Source organism: Bos grunniens, chromosome 24, assembly GCF_055505025.1.
Source record: "Bos grunniens cultivar Pamir isolate PY7600 chromosome 24, Bosgru_T2T1.0, whole genome shotgun sequence".
NCBI lineage: Eukaryota > Metazoa > Chordata > Mammalia > Artiodactyla > Bovidae > Bos > Bos grunniens.
In genome coordinates this window covers 51178105-51199735 of record NC_141188.1, presented here as the reverse complement: position 1 = coordinate 51199735, position 21631 = coordinate 51178105, and the positions used below count along the sequence as shown (strand labels likewise).

Sequence of the window (21631 nt, the reverse complement as noted above, 5' to 3'; positions counted from 1 at the left end):
TGCACTTGTCACAGGTGGGGTAGAGAGAGAATCAGACTTTGACAGCTGCAAGCGTGCTTAGATATTTTTCTGTCTAACCTGTTTATTTTACAGAAGACGTAATGGAGTGTCGAGGAGACTGGCTAGGCCCTGTCCTGAATTTGTGCTGGGCCCCAGGGTACTAGACCCCAAGGCCAGTGCTCCTTTTAGCCTTCAGCAGAAGGGCCAGCTCCCCGGGCCATAGTCAGACCCACAGATCTTCCTGCGTGCATGCGTGCGTGCGTGTATGTGTGTTGATATGAACTGAGAATGACCTCACGCCCCATGCTTCTCATGTTTGACCAAGATGATCATCAGATTTGACCCTTCATGATGAATGTGAGGCTTTTCTCAAACACATGGCCTCAAAGAAATGTTTTAAACTGTACACAGAATGAAAAACCTAAGAAATTAAAACATTAACATCTTTCATTTTTAAGACACTTTAGGAACAGTTTCGGGTTCACAACAAGATTGAAAGGAAGGTGCAGAGATTTACTGTATAGCCTCTGCCTCCGTACACGTATAGCCGCCCTCATTATCCACATCCGCCGCCGGAGCGGTCCATTTGTTACAACCGATGAACCTACATCGACTCATCGTAACTGTGTAAAGCCTGTAGTTTCCTTAGGGTTCACACTTGGTGTCATTCTTGGTGTTGTGTACTCTGTGGGTTTGAACAAATGTGCAGTGATGTGTATCCATCATTATGGTGTCATGTGGAATATTCTCACTGTCCTAATAAAAAGTCCTCTCTGCTTCACCTATTCATCCTCCACCACCCCTATCGACCACTGATCTTTTGACAGTCTCCATAGTTTTATCTTTTCTAGAATGTCATATAGTTGGAATTGTACAGTATGAAGCCTTTTCAGATTGGCTTCTTTAGTTGAGTAATATGCATTTAATTTTCCTCCATGTCTTTTCGTGGCTTCATATCTCATTTCTTTTTAGCACTGATTAATATTCCATTTTATGGATATGCTACAGTTTATCCATTCACCTGCTGAAGAGCATCTTAGTTGCTTCCAGGTTTGGGCAATTATGAATAAAGCTGCTGGAAACAGCTGTTTGCAGGTTTTTGCATGGATATAAGTTTTCAATCAATGTATCTTTTAAAGGAACATGCTACATGCAAATGTAAAGTTTTTCATGGCGTAAGGAAAGTAGACTAAAACGGAGAGAAGTATCATCAAACAAAAGGATATGAGTGACTGAAGGGGGGGAAAAACCACTCTAAAAGCACCCCATTTGAACTCATATTTGAGGTTGGATGATAAAAACAGAAACAAAAGAACTACCTGAAGAGTCATATTGAAATTCCCAGATCAGATCCTATGTTAAGAGATGCTTGAATTTTCCAAAATTGAAAATTTAACATTGTGGTATGTTTTAGGAGTTAGGAAAGTCAAATCAGTCTATAGTCAGTTTTTTTTTTTTTTTTTTTTTAGCAGTTGATAAATACTTGACAGAAAAGGTGTACTGTTTTATTTGTCAGGTAAAATACCTCAGAATTAAGGAATTTAATTAATCCATCTTAGCTGATTAAAAAGGGCACCAAAAATAACTTATTAGGGACTGAAGAGATTAGAATTGTTCCTGAATAGTATGCTGTCTCACCTTTTACACTTAATCTTAGCCAAAAGGCCGAGAAGCGATTGCTCTCACCTTTTGACACAACAGGTAGATTTTGATGAGCTCAAAATGAAGGGGATTTTCAGTGCCTATCCTTCAAGTATGCAAAGCTATGCATACTTTCAAGTATGCAAAGTATCCTTCAAATATGCAAAACTACTATTATAACCAAGAAAAATTTAAGCATGTTCGCACTAAACACTGTATATGAATCTTTCTGTTTATCTATAAAGCCCCCCAAAGTGGCAACAACCCAAATGTCCTCCAACTGAAAAAGGAAAAAATTGGTATATCCATACAACAGAATGTTGTTTGGCCTTAAAAATTAGGAGTGAAGAATTGACACATGCAACAACATGGATAAACTTTGAAAACATTATACTAAATGAAAGAAATCAGTCAGAAGATCATGGTTCCCTTCATATGAAAGTTCATAATAGGGAGAGGCAGAGAGTGGACTAGTGAATGCCTGGGGTCAGGGGGACTGATGGGAAATCACTGGGAATGGACAGAGCTTCTTTTTGTAGTGATGACAAAGTTATCAAGCTGATTTTGGTGATGGTTGCACAATTCTGTGAACATACTAAAAATCATTGAATTTATACAGTTTAAATGGGTGAACCATATGATATTTGAATTATATCTCAGTAAAGCTGTTACCCACCCCCCCAAAAAAATTAATAAAAGGCAGAAAGCAGATGTAGAGATGCTATTTTACAGAAAAGGTGAGCAGGAACTACATTTCTTAAATAGGAACACTTGATATCATCATACTAGACTTGATAAATGAGGTTGAGACATGTGGGATGAGAACAGGGAGATAACTGTGAATAATACTATGTTGTGAAGAATCCTGTCCAAAAACATTTGTTTGTAGTTCAGTAGGTATACACCATCTGGAGAAGAATTCAGTACCATACATGCTAACCAATATGCATATACATCTTTTTATTTAAAAGAGGGTTTCTCCAAGTTGTAAGCCAGATTTATAAATTTAAGCTTCATTAAGTATAAACAAGGGTTTAACAAGAAAACATTTAGGTCTTGGGTTCATATAGGACTAGATCCTGAGAGTCAGGCACAGCAAAGAAATGAAGCCAGAAGAGAAGAGGATTAAAGAGGAAACATTTGAGCAGCTGGGTGGGAGGGCCCATCTCAAACTCAAGGTTGTCGGCTCTCTGAACTTGCTTTCCTGGGTTCTGAAGGCCTTGCCCAATGCCTGACACCTCTTATCTTTGGCCCTTTCCCTGTGTCCCTTTTCCACGAGTCAAGAAGCCTGAACATGACTCAGCAAAATGCACCAGGCTGTGGTTGCTCAGCAGGTTGGCCAAGTAAGCCTCCCAGGCTTGGAGCTTTGTAGTACTTCCAGGCCTCGGAGGGGACCGTGGTATCAGCAAGAATGTTAGGATGCTCCAGGTCAGCGTTTTATGAATATGGGGTGGAGTACAATCTTGGCACTCAGATCAGAGAAGGAAAACGTGTTGCTTCCAACGGGAGCACCTCCGTCCACGGGTGGCGCTCACTCACAGTGAAAGTGTAGGGAGGAGTGCTCCAGTAGATGAGGTGATACGTGTGCTTCCTGGGTCCTCACAGATAGCTGCTAACTTACTTCCAGGAAGCTGGGCTTCCCTCTCCGTGAGCACACCTGCTGCTCCAGTAGTGTCTGTAACTTACCATTTAAAACTCCTGTGGATCTTCATAAATGACACTAAAAATAACACTAAAAGACTTCACCATTTGGGATTTTTGCAACTGACAAGGGACTTTTTCACAACCATTACTAAAAACAGCCAGATCGCAGCATTTAAGCTTTATTAAAGGAAAGCCTAGAATGTATTTTTCTTGTCTTTTTTTTAACGATTTGAAAAGCAAGCACATTCTGGTCCTGGGAGTATTTGAGGATTGCTTTAATTAAATTACCTAGCCCCTAAAAGCCTGTGAATATTCAGAACTCAAAATCTTCCTAAAGTCAATTAGCTGCATTAAAACACTCCTTCTGCTTGTAGGGAGACATTGTTGAATTTTTGACACAAAAGGAAGTTTATTTTAACATAGGATTCTTTTCCCCCCAACAAGGAAGGTTTTTACATAAACTACTCTGAACTGCCCCCCCTGCCCCCAACTTATCCTTCAAGAAAAGACAAGGGGAAACTTTTCTAAGTCGCCATCCCGTGAAGCCACTGCACAGCTAATTCCTAATTCTGAGCTTCTCTTCCGTCACTGAAAACTTCTAGCTCTTGGTAAAGACGAACCTCAAGGCAGTCGACATTGACATCTAACAAGATTCTTCAGGGGTCTTGCTCTCGAGTCTCGGCCCCCTTGGATCTTAGACCGTTGGCGTTCTCTTCTGTACTTTGCAGCACAATGCTGTCTTTTGTTCTAAGTGTGCTGGGTGTCCCTCGGAGTGGCAGCTCCTCAAGGGAGCTGTTTTCATGTACTTACTTGGAAAGCTCAAAATGGGACCCCATGCAGGTATGTAGTAAAGAATTGCCACCTGACTGTTGAACAGCTGAGTCCCCTTTCCCATCATCATGGTTTTTTTTCCTCCCCTTTTGACTGCTGAGAGGTTTGTAGACACTCTGCTGCTGCTGCTAAGTTGCTTCAGTCGTGTCCGACCCTGTGTGACCCCATAGATGGCAGCCCACCAGGCTCCCCCGTCCCTGGGATTCTCCAGGCAAGAACACTGGAGTGGGTTGCCATTTACGCTCTAGTTGGGCTTAAAGATTCCTGATTTGGAAGTTGAACTGTAATTCTTGGGTTCTTGCCCACATTGACCCACCACCCTATCAGATGGCATGTAGGCTGTAACCTCTGGGGAGTGTTGAGTGCCACACCCTTGGCTGGGCTTGACTGAGGAGGGGGATGGAGCCATATGGGACTTTTTCAAGGAAACCTTGGCTTTGGATAAGGTACTTTCTTCCACTTTGTACAGGTTATTGGGCCTGGAAGGGGAGTGAAAGAGTGTTGCCTAACCTGCCTCCGTGGTCAGCAGGAGGGTAAACTGAAGTTGTAGATGTGATCGTGTTGTAGAGTGGAGTTGATGTTGACTGCTGTGAACTTTGATCATCCCTGTTACCTAGGTTTTCTGTTTGGGTAACTCTTGGGCACTTACATTTGTGCGATATAAAAAGGCCTTGAGAGAGGGCAGGGAGGTGAGTAATCAGTAGGAACTATCTGTCAAGATCTCGGTTACTCTCTCACCCAGCACTGTAACTGCAGGTCCTGTGATCCTCTCCAGAAGGTAGTCGATTTGGGGCCTGAAGGTGCTATTGCAGAGGTTCAGAACTTGATATAAGTGTACAGTTGACTCTTGAACAACGTGGGGTTTAGGGGCGCCAACTCTCTGCACGGATGAAATCCACATTTAACCTAGAGTTGGCCCTGCCGTCCGTGGGTGCTCCCATTTAACCTGCCACGAGTTGGGCAGTACTGTAGTATTTACTACTGAAAAAAAAAATCAGTGTGTCTGTGTTCCCATGCAGTTCACACCTGTTGCTGAAGGGCCCGCTGTAGTCGGTTCATTTATTAAAATGGTTTCATCTGCCATCTTAACAGCTCAAGGAGTGGATGTAGGTGGGGAAGATGCCTTGGCTGAGCTCAGAGGAATGGGGCTGGCACATTTAGACCTGAGGTAGCATTTCCCAGATGAGACAGATCTAAGAATATATCAAAAGTGTGGGCTGAGAGAAGGGAGAAGCCTTTCTCAATTTTACTTTTGTTAGGGATATTTCTGAGAGCGACGAGTTTTCCTGACAGCATAATGAATTATTGACTTGCTTTCCATTATTAGATCTTTCAGCCCATTAAAGTGAGTCTTTCTTTAGAGGACTCAGAAGTGGTTAGAGACCCACTGGGTATTCCAGGACCCACAGACTTGGGATGTTGTACTAAAGAAACCCATGAATGAGTGTGCTACTGATAAATAACCAGAGCTACCATTCAGGTGCGTCTGCTCTAAGCCCAGCAGTTCCATGTAGATAATTCCAACATTATCTACTAAGCTGTGAGGTCAGTTCTGTCTCTGCTTGAATGCCTTCAGTCTGAAGCAGGTTGTCTTATGAAGTGACCTCTCATGTGCTTGAACACATGATGTATTTGAAGGGCCCTTGCATCATAGAAAGGGTGCTAGGCTGGATGTCCAAGCTTGTGCCCTCAGTGGTCTAATTTTTTTAAGCTGTGTAGGGAAAACACTGTGAAGGTAGAGCCTTGATTTTTATAACTGAGTAAAGCTCACAGCAGAATTAGCCTAATATGTTTAATGATGTTCATAATCATTATGCTCCATGATAATTTAGGCATAAATATTAAGTAGCGGACACAAATGACTGCAGTTAGTAGTGCCTTCCCGTAGCCAGACTCTCTTTTGCATGTATTCTCTTTTTTCACTTAGAGCGTGTTCATTCATTGTGAACTGTTGAAGCCTCTGGGGACCAGCATCTGGTATGTCCTCAGCCTGCCCTGGGGGCCTGTCAGCTGCTAACATAGCCCAGCGCTTTTGCACCTCCACTCGATCCTGAGTGTCTCATACGTGAAAGGCTGGACGGTTTCTGGGCCAGGAGGCTGGGATGGTTGCATTTAGGAGAAGAAGGCTACAGAAGAAGCTAAACCCTGTGAGAGCCTCTCCAGTGGGGACCTGTGAGAGCCTTTGTAGCAGTTGGAGGGGCAAGATGGATCCTCAGACACTGTCTTTTGAGCCAGCTTTTTCCCCTCTAGAATAGGCTCCCCAGAACAACTAAAGCAGAGTCAGCCTTAGGCCCAGGTGCTGTATAATTTCATGGCCACATGAGAGAATCATGAACTTTCAAACCAGCCAAGGGATGATGATGCTGGGTGCCCAGACCAGCAGCATCATTATCACCCAGGAACTTACTAGAAAGTACATCTCAAAATCCTTGCCTTGCAATGTTGGACTGTTCAGGGCAATAAGATGCAGACGCTGTGAGAGTGTCATTTAGTCTTCTGTGAGCTTTAAGGCCTGAAAGGTTATATACCAACTTGTGCTACAATGTATTCCAGGGGAGAGAAACTTGCCCCCCTATCCTAGGAGTCTCTGAAATCTACCTCCCACCTCTACCAGCACACTTAGTGATGTTTCTTATTGGCCCTTGAAAAATGCAGCAGGACTGACGAAACGTGGGCATGGTTTCCTTGAAAGTCATTGTCATTAATGCTGTGCGAAGAGGCATGATTTTGCAATCTGGAAAAGAAAAACATTTTTAAAAGGGAATGGGTGACTCTTAACCATTTTTGTTCCATTTGAAACATTTAAATGTATCAAATATAATATGTACAATTGCAAAGGACTGATTTTACTGAACTTACCAAATTATTTTAGGAGTTTGTGATAAAGTAAATATAAGGTATCATTAATGCATTAGTGGCAGATCTAATAATAACCATAATTTTGAAGTAGTAATGAGTGTAAATATTTAATGATATCTGCAGCAACTGTAATATAATATGGTGTCAAAGTCACAGGTCCTGCTAATTCTGCTCCCTGTTTTTGACTATTCTTTTTTTGTTTATTTTTTAAATTGAAGTATAGTTGATTTGGGGCTTCCCTGATGGCTCAGATGATAAAGGATCTGCCTGCAATGCAAGAGATCCAGTTTCAATCCCTGGATTGGGAAGATCCCCTGGAGAAAGGAATGGCAACCTACTCCAGTATTCGTGCCTGGATAATTCCATGGACAGAAGCTACAGTCCATGGGGTTGCAAAGAGCTGAACGTGACTGAGTGACTAACATAGCTGATTTACAGTGTTGTGTTAGTTTCTGGTATATAGCAAAGTGATCTCGTTATATATATATTTTCTGATTCTTTGCCATTATAGGTTATTGCAAGATACTGAATATAATTCTCTGTGCCATACAATAGGACCTTGTTGTTTATATTATATACAGCAGTGTGTGTCTGTTAATCCAGTGTGTATCCCTCCCCACTTGCCCCTTTGGTAATCATAAGTTTGTCTTCTGTGTCTGTGTGTCTGTTTTATAAATAAGTTCATTTGTGTAACTTTTTTAGGTTTCACATTTGGCTATGTTCTTAATTGGCGGAAATGTTAAAATTGTTAGAATTTAGTAAAACTGAATAGAGCCGTGCTTTTTATTCCATCTAAGTTCATGGTGCCCCTGAATTCTATTCGTGAGCGTGTTGGGAATTTGTAGACCCCAGGTGCAGAACACTGGAGACAGAGCGAAGCTGCCGATTCTCCCCCGCTCACAGGCACTGGCCGGCCGCAGCGCGCTCTGCGGTGCTCGTGCCTCCGCGCGCTTCTGACTCCAGTGCTGACCGGCCTGCACTGTTGCTGCCACTGGGGGGTATCAGTCACGTAAGTCTAGTCAACAAGGATGCTCTACTTCGATTTCTAAGTGATTTGTAAAAAACCATTAACTGGAACTTAGACTTAAATGTAAAGGCTCCTATAGTTTACAGACAAGAAGAACGGTTAAAAAACTCACATGTTACGAACTGTTTAGCCTCGTAAAGTTAGTCTTTGTTTTAAGGTCAGTGTTACACGATATTAGGCTAATAGCAACCATGAATAAGTTACAAGGTATTTGAATGTCTATAAGTACCTGAATATATTTATATCATGACCCATTTAATGAAGCTGTTGAGCAGTGGTTCTTAATCCTAGCAGAACTAATGTAGCAGAACATCAGAATCCTTGTGGAATTAAAACAAAACAAAACAAATATCTGGGCTCTACCCCCAGAGGCTGTGATCCAGGTGATGGTTGTGGAATCCATCGGGGGAGTTTCCTGAGCTCCACATGTGCAGCCAGGGCTGAACAAATTATGGTTCTTTGTAGTCCAGTCGTTGCCAGAGGCCACGACTTGCCTGTTGGGGTGGGAGTGCCCTAAACTTCACCCTCTTCCTGGAACACCATTTCTCTCTTTTGCCCTTTGCACAGCCTGGCGCCTCTGCCTGGAATGGCCTCTTGGGATAAATCATGAAGGGCCTGGGATGCTGCAGGTGCTGATGCAGACGCAGGCCCCAGTGTCTCATGAGAGGTGCTCATGGGACCCACGTGCGTGCTTGCTCAGCTGTGTCTGACTCTTCGCGACCCCACGGACTGTTGCCTGCCGGGCTCCTCTGTCTGTGGAATTCTCCAGGCAAGAGTACTGGAATGGGTTGCCATGCCCTCCTCCCGGGGATCTTTACAACCCAGGGTTCGAATTCATGTCTGACTTACATATGTTCAAATGAGTGTTTTGGAAATATCTTTCCAGTGGCAATGAGGAGAAGGGATTGAGTAGGGGCTGACAAAGGCAGAGGAGGACCGGTTACGATACTGTGAAAGCACCAGGAGAGAAAGGATGAGGGACAGGACTTAGGGGATGGATTAAAAAGAGGATCGAGGCAGTACAGTCAACTCTGCCTGGTGGTGTAAGGAACAGAAAAGAGCCAAAGACCCTTCCCAAGTCCCCGTCTCATTGCTGTGCGGGGCACCAAGCCATGCGCTTGAGGAGTTAGGATGAGGAGCAGACTGGAGGGGGGCTGGGGAGCTTGGTTCTGGGTGTGGAGGCTTTGAGGGGAGAGCTGTGCAGCCTCTGTGTGTCACTGTCGCTGCGCATATGTCCTTGGCTTTGGGAGAGATCTGGGTTGGGGTGTAAATCTGAGAGTGGACAGCTTTGGGGTGGTGTTTGTAGCGAGGAGGTAAGATGAGATCGTGTTAGAGGCAACCTGGAGAGGTAAGAGGAGATGCTGAAATTGACGTGCAGGGTTCTGCTAAATTTAAAAGGTGAATGGATGAGGCTGGATCTAGAAGAGAAATCGAAGAAGACCTTGTATCTCCTGGTAACCTGGCAGAGAGAGTGCAGTGCAGAGAAAGAGGATGGGCTTTAGACCGAGGTGCTCAGATGCACCTGGCTTCAGATACTACCGAGCTAGACTGCTGATCCACGAGAAGCCTTTTTACCTGAATATTACCTGGATGTGTTCCTTTTCTGTAAAGTAATTTCCAGCACCAAGTGAAAGAGAGCTTCAGAAGTGTTTATTTGGTACTGCAGGTAATCTTGCCCAGATAATCCCATAGACAGAGGAGCCTGGTGGGCTACCGTCCATGGGGTTGCAAAGAGTCAGCCACGACTGGGTGACTAACACACACACACACCCTGTAGGGTACAAATAAGTGTACATCATAGTTTACCCCCAACTAAGATAACACTGGGCTTTCCTGGTGGCTCAGACGGTAAAGAACCTGCCTGCAATATGGGAGACCTGAGTTCGATACCTTGTTTGGGAAGATCCCCTGGAAGAGGGCATGGCAATCCAGTCCAGTATTCTTGCCTGGAGAATCCCATGGACAGAGGAGCCTGGTGGGCTACAGTCCATGGGGTCGCAAAGAGTTGGACATGACTGAGCGACTAAGCATGGCACAGCACAAGATAACATGGACCAAATAATTCTGTTAAATATAAAACCACAGGAAACACTTGCCTCTGTTGTTCGGTTCAGTTCAGTCGCTCAGTCGTGTCCGACTCTTTGTGACCCCATGGACTGCAGCACACCAGGCCTCCCTATCCATCCCAACTCCTGGGGTTTACTCAAACTCATGTCCATTGAGTCAGTGATGCCATCCAGCCATCTCATCCTCTGTCGTCCCCTTCTCCTCCTGCCTTCCATCTTTCCCAGCATCTGGGTCTTTTCAAATGAGTCAGTTCTTCGTATTAGGTGATCAAAGTATTGGAGCTTCAGCTTCAGCATCAGTCCTTCCAATGAATATTCAGGACTAATTTCCTTTAGGATGGATTGGTTTGATCTCCTTGCAGTCCAAGGGACTCTCAAGAGTCTTTTCCAACACCACAGTTCAAAAGCATCAGTTCTTTGGCGCTCAGCTTTTTTTATAGCCCAACTCTCACCTCCATACATGGCTACTGGGAAAACCATAGCTTTGACTAGATGGACCTTTGTTGGCAAAGTAATGTCTCTGCTTCTTAATAAGCTAACTAAACCCACAGATTTCTGAATTTTCAGGGGTATTTTCAAGATTAGCAGGTACCTGCAGTTGATGTGAGCTATTTATTAATATTCTGCACAGCTCAACTGTAACCTGGATCTGGAATCAGAGTTCAGGAATAGCAGGAGGTCTTACGGCTCATCTTCCAGCCTTTCCAGTTTAAGAGCAGAGATGCTGGGACATCTCCACCCACACCGAGGAGACCCCCACTCTGTTTCTGTCTCACTCTGCCCTGCTTATCTTCCAGTGAGGGGTGGGCTTGACTGAGTTCCCAGAGGTTCTTTCTGTGATCCTTTCACATGTGAGAGGAGGCAGCCTCTCCTGGGAACAGCAAGTAAGTGGAAGGAGACGGATTCATTTCACGGCTACTTGTATCACACTACACCTAGGAGGTTTATAAATAGAACTTAGCACCCAGAGGGCCACTGTGAGACTAAAGTGGAAAAATGATACTTGGATATGAAATGCACTAAGTACTTAGCCCCCGCGTTGTCAGAAGGTTCAATTTCATCTTATTGACTGGGCACTTAGGACTCTGACTGCTAACTACCAATTAAGCAGTTTTCCATGAATATTTATGGCTGCCTTCCCTATTGACTTGATTTCTAGACTGTGAGCACACAGCCCTGCCTGGGAGAGGGGAAGGTGTGGCAGGTAGGTCACTGGTCCCTGATGGCAGAGATGCTCAGGGATGCTGCTGTGCCTGCCCCACACCCTGAGCCTGTCTGGGTCCCGAGCATGGAGGGCCCCAGACATAGGCACCCTCTCTCTAGCTGCCCAGGACATATCTCCTCATTCCCACGTTGAGCCTGGCTTTCTTGTTGGCTGGGTTTATGGGATCCCTGACTTGGCACTTTCTGGCCCAGCCCCTTCTCACAGCAGAACCGTTCTTTCTCATGCCCCAACCTTGGGAGAAAATCTTTAACTTTAGACTCACTGTAACTGTGAGGCTCTGTTTAGAGCCCCACTCTAAGTGGGGCTCTAAATGGCTAAATGGCCTCACTCTAAGTTTCTGTACCTTTTTTACCTAACTGACTGTTCTGTCGCTAAGTCATGTCCAACTCTTTGCAACCCCATGGACTGCAGCATCCCAGGTTCCCCTATTCTCCACTATCTCCAAGAATTTGCTCAAATTCATGTCCATTGAGTTGGTGATGCTATATAACCATCTCACCTTCTGCTGCCCCCTTCTCCCTTTACCCTCAATCTTTCCCAGCATCAGGATCTTTTCCAATGATTCAGCTCTTCACATCAGGCAGCCAAAGTATTAGAGCTTCACCTTCAGCATTAGGCCTTCCAATGATTATTCAGGGTTGCTTTCCTTTAGGATTGACTGGTTTGATCTTCTTCCTGTCCAAGGGATTCTCAAGAGTCTTCTCCAACACCATAATTCAAAAGCATCAATTCTTCAGCACTCAACCTTCTTTATGGCCCAATTCTCACATCCATACATGATTTCTGGAAAAACTATAGCTTTACCTAACTTTATCTCCATCCTAGCTTATCTCTGTCCCCAAACCTTACTTTTCCCTTCCATAGAACCTGGTTTTTTTTTCTCCCAAGGTGACTCTGCCCTCTTCTTGACTTTTCCTGACTTTCCCACTCTAATGGGGTTTTGAGATTATTTTGTGTTAATATAATTGTGTTTGTATCCCTAGGCATCATATTTCTTTTTTATTGTTGAGTTTTAAAGAAAATATCATACCATATATAGTACTATCAATTTTTTTTTTAGCTGGCATGCTGCTAAGATTCATTTTAATTGTCTTCCTTGCATGTCTCCCAGTTATTAACTCTGTCCATGGTACTGACACAAATGTCTGTGTTGGACAGAAATTCTTGATTAAAAATTCTTTGTATCCCCATTGTCTGGTGCAAATCTTTTTTTCTTTTTTAACCATAGTAGATGGTCTGCACTGTGATGATGGTGTTGAAAATGTAATTACAGACCAGACAGACATAGACAGGCAAGAAACAATAGATTGATTATCCCATTAGTGACTAGACTGTATTCTACTGACACACCTAAATTTTCAGATGATTTGTTACTGGAGTGGGGAATGATGGAGGGGCTTAATGATGTGTGTTCAGAGACAGGGCGTCCTTCCTGCTGGGCGAGGCTCAGGCTGGGCCTTCCCTCCTTCCTGTTTAGCAGCTCCACTGTGTGTCAGGGGCATTAGCAGGTCTTGTTCCCACCTCTTCCTGCCTTTCAGGGAGTGCCCAGTCCACGGAAAGAGAGCTGCACCTCTTTGAAGCTTGGGGCCCCTGCAGGGAGCCCCCCTTCCCATGGATGAGCTCCGGAGACTGAACTGAGGGCAGGAACCACGAAGTTTGGTTTGCAGGCAGTAAACTGTACTGAGGCACCGTGGCCTCAGTCTATGAAGACCACCATCTGTGATAGCCCCTGCTATCTTGACACAAACCAGGCGCTGGTCTGTCCATCCAAGCCCTGCATCTGAGACTGGCCATCATGGAACTAGGTTCTAATGGGAAAGACAAGGATAGAAGGAGTGCTAAGTAGATAAAGAAAATATTAGTAAACTGTATGCTGAGTGCTAGGAAGGTAGGGTGGTCAGGCAGGGGCTTCTGACCACCCTAAAAGAAGTGATGTTTTAACTGAGGAAGTGGTGCTGTGCCAGCCAGCACTGACACCTGATTCCTGTCTAATGTCTCAAGGCTCGAATTGTTGGAGGGATTCACCAATGGTGCTTGGTTACACACGAAGGTGCTATAATGGTGGTGTAGAGGTGTTACAGAACACCCCAGTGGGAAATTGTCCAGGGTAAGGAAGTCTGTGTTCAAGTTTGCATTTGGTGTCTTGCTAGCTGAGAACTCTGGGAATATCCCTGGGTCTTCCCAAACTTCATTTTTATCCTTGTTAAAAATGAGAAGAGTGGGGGGCTTCCCTGGCGGTCCAGTGGTTAAGACTCCAAGCTTCTACTGCTCAGAGCTTGGGTTCAAATCCCTGATTGGGAAACTAAGATCCTGGATGCCGTGGCCCAAAGACAAAATAAAAACACAGCGACATCTTAATATTTATATTATTAAAATGGATTTTCTAAAATGAGAAGACTGATACCCAGTAGTCTTGTGAGTCCCAAACAGAAGACTCTTGAGAGTCCCTTGGACTGCAAGGAGATCCAACCAGTCCATCCTAAAGGAAGTCAGTCCTGAATATTCATGGGAAGGACTGATGAAGCTGAAACTCCAAATCTTTGGCCACCTGAGGTGAAGAGCTGACTCATTTGAAAAGATCCTGATGCTGGGAAAGATTGAAGGCAGGAAGAGAAGGGGACGACAGAGGATGAGATGGCTGGATGGCATCACTGACTCTATGGACATGAGTTTGAGTAAACTTCGGGAGTTGGTGATGAACAGGGAGGCCTGGCGTGCTGCAGTCCATGGGGTCGCAAAGAGTCTGCGACTGAGCAACTGAACTGAACTGACTGAAGCAAGGGATAGCGTGGCTAAATGTAAATTGGTGGTGGTAATTAATTACAATGAAAAGTAGTAATGTGTGAGTGGCCGTAAGGCAGACTCTGAGTACCAGGCACTAAGAGTTGTGAGATCAAAGAAGAGAAAATCAGTTTGAACTGAAATAGCTTCAAGCAGATATAAAGTAGGAAGGAAAAAGAAAGCCCCATGTGGCTTGAACGGAGTGAACAAAGAGAAGCGTGGCATGTGATAAAGCTGGAAAGAGAGATGCTGGTTCATGGAGAGTATTGAACATGATTCCGGAGCTGGGATCTTAGAGGGCAGAGGTGTTCCACTGGACGGCTTAAAGCAGGGGGCGAGGTTTGACCCCATATTCACTGCAAAAGGTCATCTAAGGAGGATGTGTTGATATTACAGGAGGATGACAGCAAGGGTTAGAAAGCTGTTATTGTATGCTTGTTAGAGATGATGGCTGGGTCTCACAGGTCCAGAGAACAGAGCAGAGTGTCTTGGGAGGTGAATTCAGTGAGACACACTGGCTTGAGGGAAGGGGAGGAATCCACAGTGACTCCCAGGTTTCTGGATGAAGTGGGTGAGTGCAGGCTGGTGCCCCTTATACGGAGAAGGCTTGGGTGGGGGAACAGGGAGTGATGGAGAGTCTTTGGCGCTAGGAATCCTGCAGGTTCAAGGTTAAAGCTAATGCCTGTTCTCTAGGAGCTCTCAGTTCAGCGACTGGCATGTGGTCACGTGGTGGCAATTAGAGAGGGGTTCCAGGGCGAGGGTACTGATGTCACACATGTCCAGGGGCATGCTGCCCTCATTGTCACAGCCAGGCGGTGTATCTGGAGCTCTTCTGGGGCTTCCCTCAGTTGGAGACAGCTGAAGCAGTGCTTCCTGATGGTTCTGTGCCTGTTGCTGGTGGGGAGGCCAAGGATGATGGTTTCTTCTCTGCAGAAAGCCCAAACAAGACCACACTTCAGCATGACGTCCCCAAAGTCCCTGCAGTGCCTCCCTGGCCGATCAGTGCTCTGTAGTGGGGACCTCAGGTGCCTTGACATCCACCTTTCCCCACCCCACTTCCCCCCGCCCAGGGGGCCCCCACCCAGATATGGGGATGGAGAAGAGGCTGGCCTTGCTCGGGGAGCTCCAGGTGCTGCAGTGGTTTGGTGGGAAATTTTTACTGGAAGAGCAGAAGGTTGAGCAGCAATTAAGTCTCGCCTCTCAGGTGTCCAAGACGGGGATGCAGTGTGAGCCCCGGGGATGGGAGGTGGACTTGTTGGTTGCTGGTGTTTGCGTGAGAGCTGGAGAGCGGCTGGTTCTCAACCTGGGAGTCCTGTGCTCCTGCCTGATGCCCAGGCCTTCAGGGGTGTTTCCTGCCTTCCTGAAGGCAACCTGGGCCTGAGTCACAGCTGGTGTTTCAGGGTGTGAAATGCCGTGGCTGTGGGTTAGTTTTTCTAAATATAGGCAGAACTCCCTTTACTGCCCTTTGATGTATTGTGCTTCACAGGCCTTTTTTAAAAAACAAACAAACTGAAGGTTTGTTTCAACCCTGTGCCAAGCAAGTCTATCAGCTCCATTTTTTCCCAACAGCATTTACTCCAAGTCTCTGTGTCACATTTTGGTAATTCTTGCAATATTTCAAACTTTTTCACACTATTTCTATTTGTGATGATGATCTGTGATCAGTGATATTTGATGTTATGTTTTTACTGTTATGGGTGCTACCAGCCACACCAATGTAAGGGCGTGAACGTAACTGATAAATGTCTTGTATGTTCTGACTGTTCAACCAGCTAGTTGTTCCCCTGTCTTTCCCCGCCTCCTCATACCTTCCTGTTTTCTGAGACACAGTATTGAAATTGGGCCAGTTGATAACCCTACATTGGCTGCTAAGTGTTCAAGTGAAAGGAAGAGTCTGTCCATGCAGCAGACTTCATTGTTGTTTTATTTTAAGAAATTGCCACAGCCACCCCCACCATAAGCAACCACCACTCTGATCAGTCAGCAGTAAAACCCCCAATAACCAAAAGACTGCAACTGGCTAAAGGCCAAGAGAGTGCTTAGCATTTTTTTTCAAAATAAAATGTTTTTAAATTAAAGTATGTGCTTTTTTTTTTTTTTTTTTAGGCATAATATTCTTATACCTTCTGGGCCTCCTGCATTACAGGCAGATTCTTTACCACCTGAGCCACCTGGGAAGCCCCTTAATAAACTACATTATAGAGTAAATGTAACTTATCTCCACCAGAAAACCAAAAAATTCACATGACTTGCTTTATTGCAATATTCTCTTTATTGGGATAGTTGCTTGATTGTGGTTGTCTGGAAATGAACCTGCAGTATCTCCAAGGTGTGCCTGTAAAGGGAACCTCACCTGGCTCAGGAGAAAAGGATTTCTTGAAAAGCAAAGAGACCCAAGTAGTAGGCTAAGTCATGTCTGTAATTGGGCTGAACGGATGGAGCCATACATCGGTTGTGTTTTTGAAGGACGTCGGGTAGAATTCCACACTTATAAATATCTCCCCCACAGCCAACCCTAAGTAATGGAAAATTGCAACTGAGAGCTTTTCCCCACCCATACTCCCTCTTACAATTTTGATCATGGAATCATCAAATGTCAGAGACAGATTAAATCACTAGGGGAGTCCCAAGCTGCAACTGTGTATTTGACAAGATGAAAAGACAGAGGTCCAAAGAAAAGAAGTGACCCAAAGTCACACAGCAAGTAAAATGACCATGCAGGGCCTGACATCAGTGTGAGGTGAGATGGGACACTGCCTTACAAGCAGCACAAAGCAGATGCTGTGAGACTTTAGAAGGTAGAGAAATAATTGCCTGCTGGGATGCCTGAGATGGGTTAGACTTTGGACGTGGGTCAGGCTTCGGGAGAAGGGTGTAAGTTACAGGTGATTTCCGGCAGAGTGAGAACCATCAGTGGCAGTGGTGGGAAAGTGCGCAGTTGCAGAGGCTGGCACGTCGCTCATCTTGGCTGGACTGCGATACCCTCACCTTATACGAAATGTAGACATCGTTTCATATAGCCTTGCAGCAAATCTGTAAGATGGTAATGTGGTTAAGGCTCACAAAGGGCCTGCCGATAGCAGAGCCAGAACTCAGACAAGATCCTTAGACCAAAGGCCCAGTGTTCTGTCCTTAGCACCACAGTTTGCCCACGCTTGTCAGAGGTTTTAGTGTTGAGATGTGCATTGTGATGGGGTTCAACCATTCAACTAAGGACTTTGGACTTGATTCTGTAAGTGATGGGTAGTTACCTTGATTTGAGTGGGGAAAGCACGCTTAGAGCTGTGCTTTAGACACTCAATCTGGCAGGAGTGTTAGGATGAATTAGAGACCTAGGTGGTCCCTACATCTAGGTGACCACTTAGAAGAGCATGAGCGTGGTTGGAGATCAAAGTCGTAAGAGACTGGACTGAGATAGTCTGAGGGTCAAAGAAGTAAACTACCTTGTCCAAAGCCAGACAGCTAACCAGTGGGTGTGAGGTTCAAAATCAGGTGGTTTTTCCTGCCCATATTCTGGTCCTGGGCTCTCTAGCTGAGATGGAAGCAAAGCTAATGTGTGTAGAACAAAGTGAGGGTGCTCTTGCCCATCACCCCCAAGGTCAACTTATGGGTGATTACAAATAGTGTATGATATATATGTCCCCCTTCCTCTGGGTCATAAAATAGGGTATGTGGGGTTTGTAAGTCTTTCTCAGAACTCCTTTCTTTCTCCCCCTTTCAGATCTGTTGAAATGTATGAAGGAAGTTGGGCTGTTTCCATGCCATCCCTCACATTTATCCCTAATTTGGGCTCAGACCCTTGCCAACAGGGTCCTTGGAAGGCGAGAGTGCTTTTCTGTGGCCAGCGACTGACCAGGGCCTTTGCTTTGCAGAGATGAGAAGAACCAGTCCATCATAGTCAGCGGGGAGTCCGGAGCTGGCAAGACGGTGTCGGCCAAGTATGCCATGCGCTACTTCACCACGGTCAGTGGCTCAGCCAGTGACACCAACATCGAAGAGAAGGTCCTGGCGTCCAGTCCCATCATGGAGGTAAAGCCGTCCAAATGTCCTTAGCCTCCTTGGCTGGAGTTCCTTCTGCTGGCGGTAAGACTGCTGAGTGTCCAGCCTCATGTGGTCAGCATTCTTACCTCTTCCCAAGAACCTGTTGTCTACTGTTGAGGGAAATTTTTCAAAGGTGCCCCTAAAACCACAGATTTGGGAATTTCCTGACCTGGAAGCCCAGGTCCCCGGTATTGGATAGAGGGTCCTCTTCATGTCTTCCTGTGCCTTGACTCTGCCCGACAGTGTCATGACAGTCCTTCCCCGTCTACCGCCATCTCTGCCGTGTCCTGTCCCCTCTTGCCATCCTGTGTCAGCAAATCAGTGTCCCACCGAATCCTTCCCACGCGGTGAGGCCCCACTGAATCAGCAGGGAAGTTCCCATGGGGTGAGGAGGCCTGGATAAAAGATCCCCCCTCCTTTCCCAAAAATGTTTGGACTTTGTCTTCTGCGGGGAGAAAGAGTCAAACGCTATGTGACAACATATAATTTGTTGAAGAGTCTCAGAAAATTGTTCCCTGAGTTGGCATGAACTGGCCAGGGCAGGTCCAGTCTCTGTCTTCACCACCTGCACCTCCCACACGGTGGCCTCAGAGCGGCCGATGCAAGTGAGGGGTCAGAGAGATTTCTGAAACTTAGGTCTCACTATAGCGAACCATGCTACAGGGACGGAACTCCATTTCTCTTTTCCCCCTTTTCCTCTGTAAAAGTTTCCTTCTGATGGAGTTCAGCTAAATGGCTGCACCGTCCCTGGGCCAGCTTTGATTTCCTGCCTCCGAAGCTGAGGCCCTTCACTATTGCCTGGGCTGCAGTAGGCCCTTGTCAGCTCCGAAGAGCCCCTTGGTTTTAGTGAGAGGAAATTCAGTTGAAGCCGAAAATTGCCAAAATAGCGTCAGGTTTCTCCACCCAGCCTTGAGCCCATCAGGTGAGGCACAAGGCATCAGCGTGCTTGGTCCTTCAGATTATGTTGGAGCTGGGGGAACAAGACCCCGGCTGGACCTTCTCCAGCCCCTCTCGGTCCCTCTGCCTTTACCAACTGCAGGAGTAGATTCTGAGTCTTGAATCACAGGGGCTCATCAGTTAACCAAGCAAACTCTTCTACCTGGAGAATCCAGGCCTGGATTCCTGCCTGGAGAATCTCATGGACAGAGGAGCCTGCTGGGCTACAGTCCATAGGTTTGCAAAGAGTTGGACATGACTGAAGCGACTTAGTATGCTTGTAGACAAAAGCAAGTTTCAGTATCTGTTCTTATATGATTTGGGAAATGGTCAATAAAGCTGAAGGCATTTTTACCAAACAGATTAGAAACGGGAAAAAAAAAAAACCTTTTATTTGATTGCAGTTGTTATTAAACTTGACTGTGCATCAGAATCTCCTGGAGCATTTGTGAGAGCTGATAGCTGGGCATTACTCCCAGAGTTTCTGATTCAGAAGGCCTGGGGAATCTACATTTATTTTAAGTTCCTTGGTGATCCTAATGCTGCTGGTCTCAGTCCCACACCCATTGGTAAACATTTATCAAATAAATGTTAAGAAGGTAGGAAGGATTCACTGGAAAATATGAAAGAAAAGGAAATAATCCCCACTGATCCCACAGCCTGCTGATAATTGTTCAATATTTTGGTATATTTCCTTCCAGCTTTTTCACTGACTATTATATTAATAGGATTAGCCATGTCCCTTTATCATTTAGCTTCTTCTGAACTCATTGGCTACAGACATACATTGATAGATGGCTTTACCATTATTTAACTCCCTGTTGTCAGACATTTAGTTTGTAGCCTGTTTGCTCACAGCATTTGTTTAAAGTCTCAAGGTGGTGGCCTGGCCATGGGCTGGATCTGGGAGGTGGTCGTGGAGGTGAGTCCATGCCTCCCCCTTGGCTGTCTCCTGCACTTACCTGGCGGCAGCTAGGCCAGCACTCTGCAGTTAGCATCAGGAATCCTCTCAGGCGAGCGTGGAACCAGGATTTCAGCTTTTCCTTTGAGTTTCAAAATTTCAAATTTCAAAATTACTACTATGAAATTCAGTATGTAGTAGTAAGATTGCCAAGACACAGAGTGCCTGTTCTTTTGGAAGTAAAGTAAGTAGTGATTCTGTACAAAACAGAGAAGGGAAGAAACCCTTTTGATCCCTGGTGGTTCTTATTAGCCAGGACGGGGGAACTTCATGAAGACAGACCACCTCATAATCAAACAGGTACAAGACCCAGGCAGGATGATTTTTTTTTTTAATTTTGTTGTGGTAAAACGTACATAATAGAAAAATTAACAACCGCTGAAGTGTACATTTGATTGGCACTAATACACGCTCAGTGTTGTGCGCCATCCACCACCACCGTGCATTCCCAGGATGTTTTCACCATCCAGACAGAAACCCTGTGCCCACTGAACAGTAATGTCCTGTTCTGCCCTCTGCTCTGGTAACCTCAGTTCTAATTTCTGTCCCCACGACATTGCCTCTTCTGTGTCTCGCATGCAAGTGGAATCATGGACCTCACTTCTTCTGTGGGGGCTGATTTCGCTGATTCCGTAGCGTTCCCAAGGCTCACCCCTGTTGCAGCGCGGGGCTGATTTCGCTGATTCCGTAGCGTTCCCAAGGCTCACCCCTGTTGCAGCGCGGGGCTGATTTCGCTGATTCCGTAGCGTTCCCAAGGCTCACCCCTGTTGCAGCGCACATCAGTACTTTGTCTCCGTTTTTGTGGCTGCGTAACATCTTGTTGCACGTATGTACCACGTTTTTGTCTATTCCTCTGTTGATGGATAGTTGGGTTGTTTCCACTTTATTGGCCAGTGTGAATAATGCTGCCATGAACACTGGGGTGAACCTAACTGTTGGGGCCCCTGCCTTGGGAATGCTTTTTAAATGACCGTGATCTGAAGTGATCTGATGTTTCCAGTGTCTGTTACAGCCTGAGCAGGCTGGTGGGCTGCTGGGCAGGCATGGAAGGAATGTGAGAGCAAGAGGAGGAAGGATGTGTCCATGAACCAGCCCAGTCTTGCATGATGTCATGTGAACAAATGCTACAGTGGTTTGGGTGCAAAATGTTAAATTTCTACAGTTAAGCAAATTGCTACTTTGGAAATCATGTGAATAAACCCAGAGGGCTCATTCTATCAACTGTGAAATTTTGTTATCATAGAGGCTATCCCTTGGGCTATTATTAAGTGTTACCTTTGAGAGAAATATTGGATATGCACATGGAAAGGAAGAATTGTTGCCTGGAAGAACTCAAGGTAGCATCAAAGTGACGCCAAGCAGAGAAAGAGCAGATTCTGTTACTAGCCAAACCCAACTTGTTGCAAGTTCAGAGTCTTAACTTGGGCCCCGGTGCCAGGAAGCTCAGTCATCTTCATGGCTCCTCAGAGGAATACAGCCAATACAAGGCATGTTTTAATCAGGGCACTGCTGATTACTGATGACGTCCTGGGGAAGGATGGCACCTCCCAACGAAGCAATCAGTTATGGTCATGTCATCACCTCGTTATTTCTGCAGCCCAGCCGCTGCAGACGCCTCC

The 21631-nt window shown here is 45.5% G+C and overlaps 1 protein-coding gene across 5 annotated transcripts in view; it reads left to right on the top strand.

Moving 5' to 3' along the window:
• The window catches only part of MYO5B (myosin VB), a 335064-nt gene that overhangs the window by 176087 nt on the left and 137346 nt on the right, over nt 1-21631 (top strand). For all 5 annotated transcript variants that reach the window (XM_086373450.1, XM_086373448.1, XM_086373451.1 and 2 more), the window contains exon 5: nt 17947-18103. In XM_086373450.1, coding sequence (XP_086229576.1) covers nt 17947-18103 — 157 coding nt within the window. The remainder of the gene's footprint in view (nt 1-17946; nt 18104-21631) is intronic.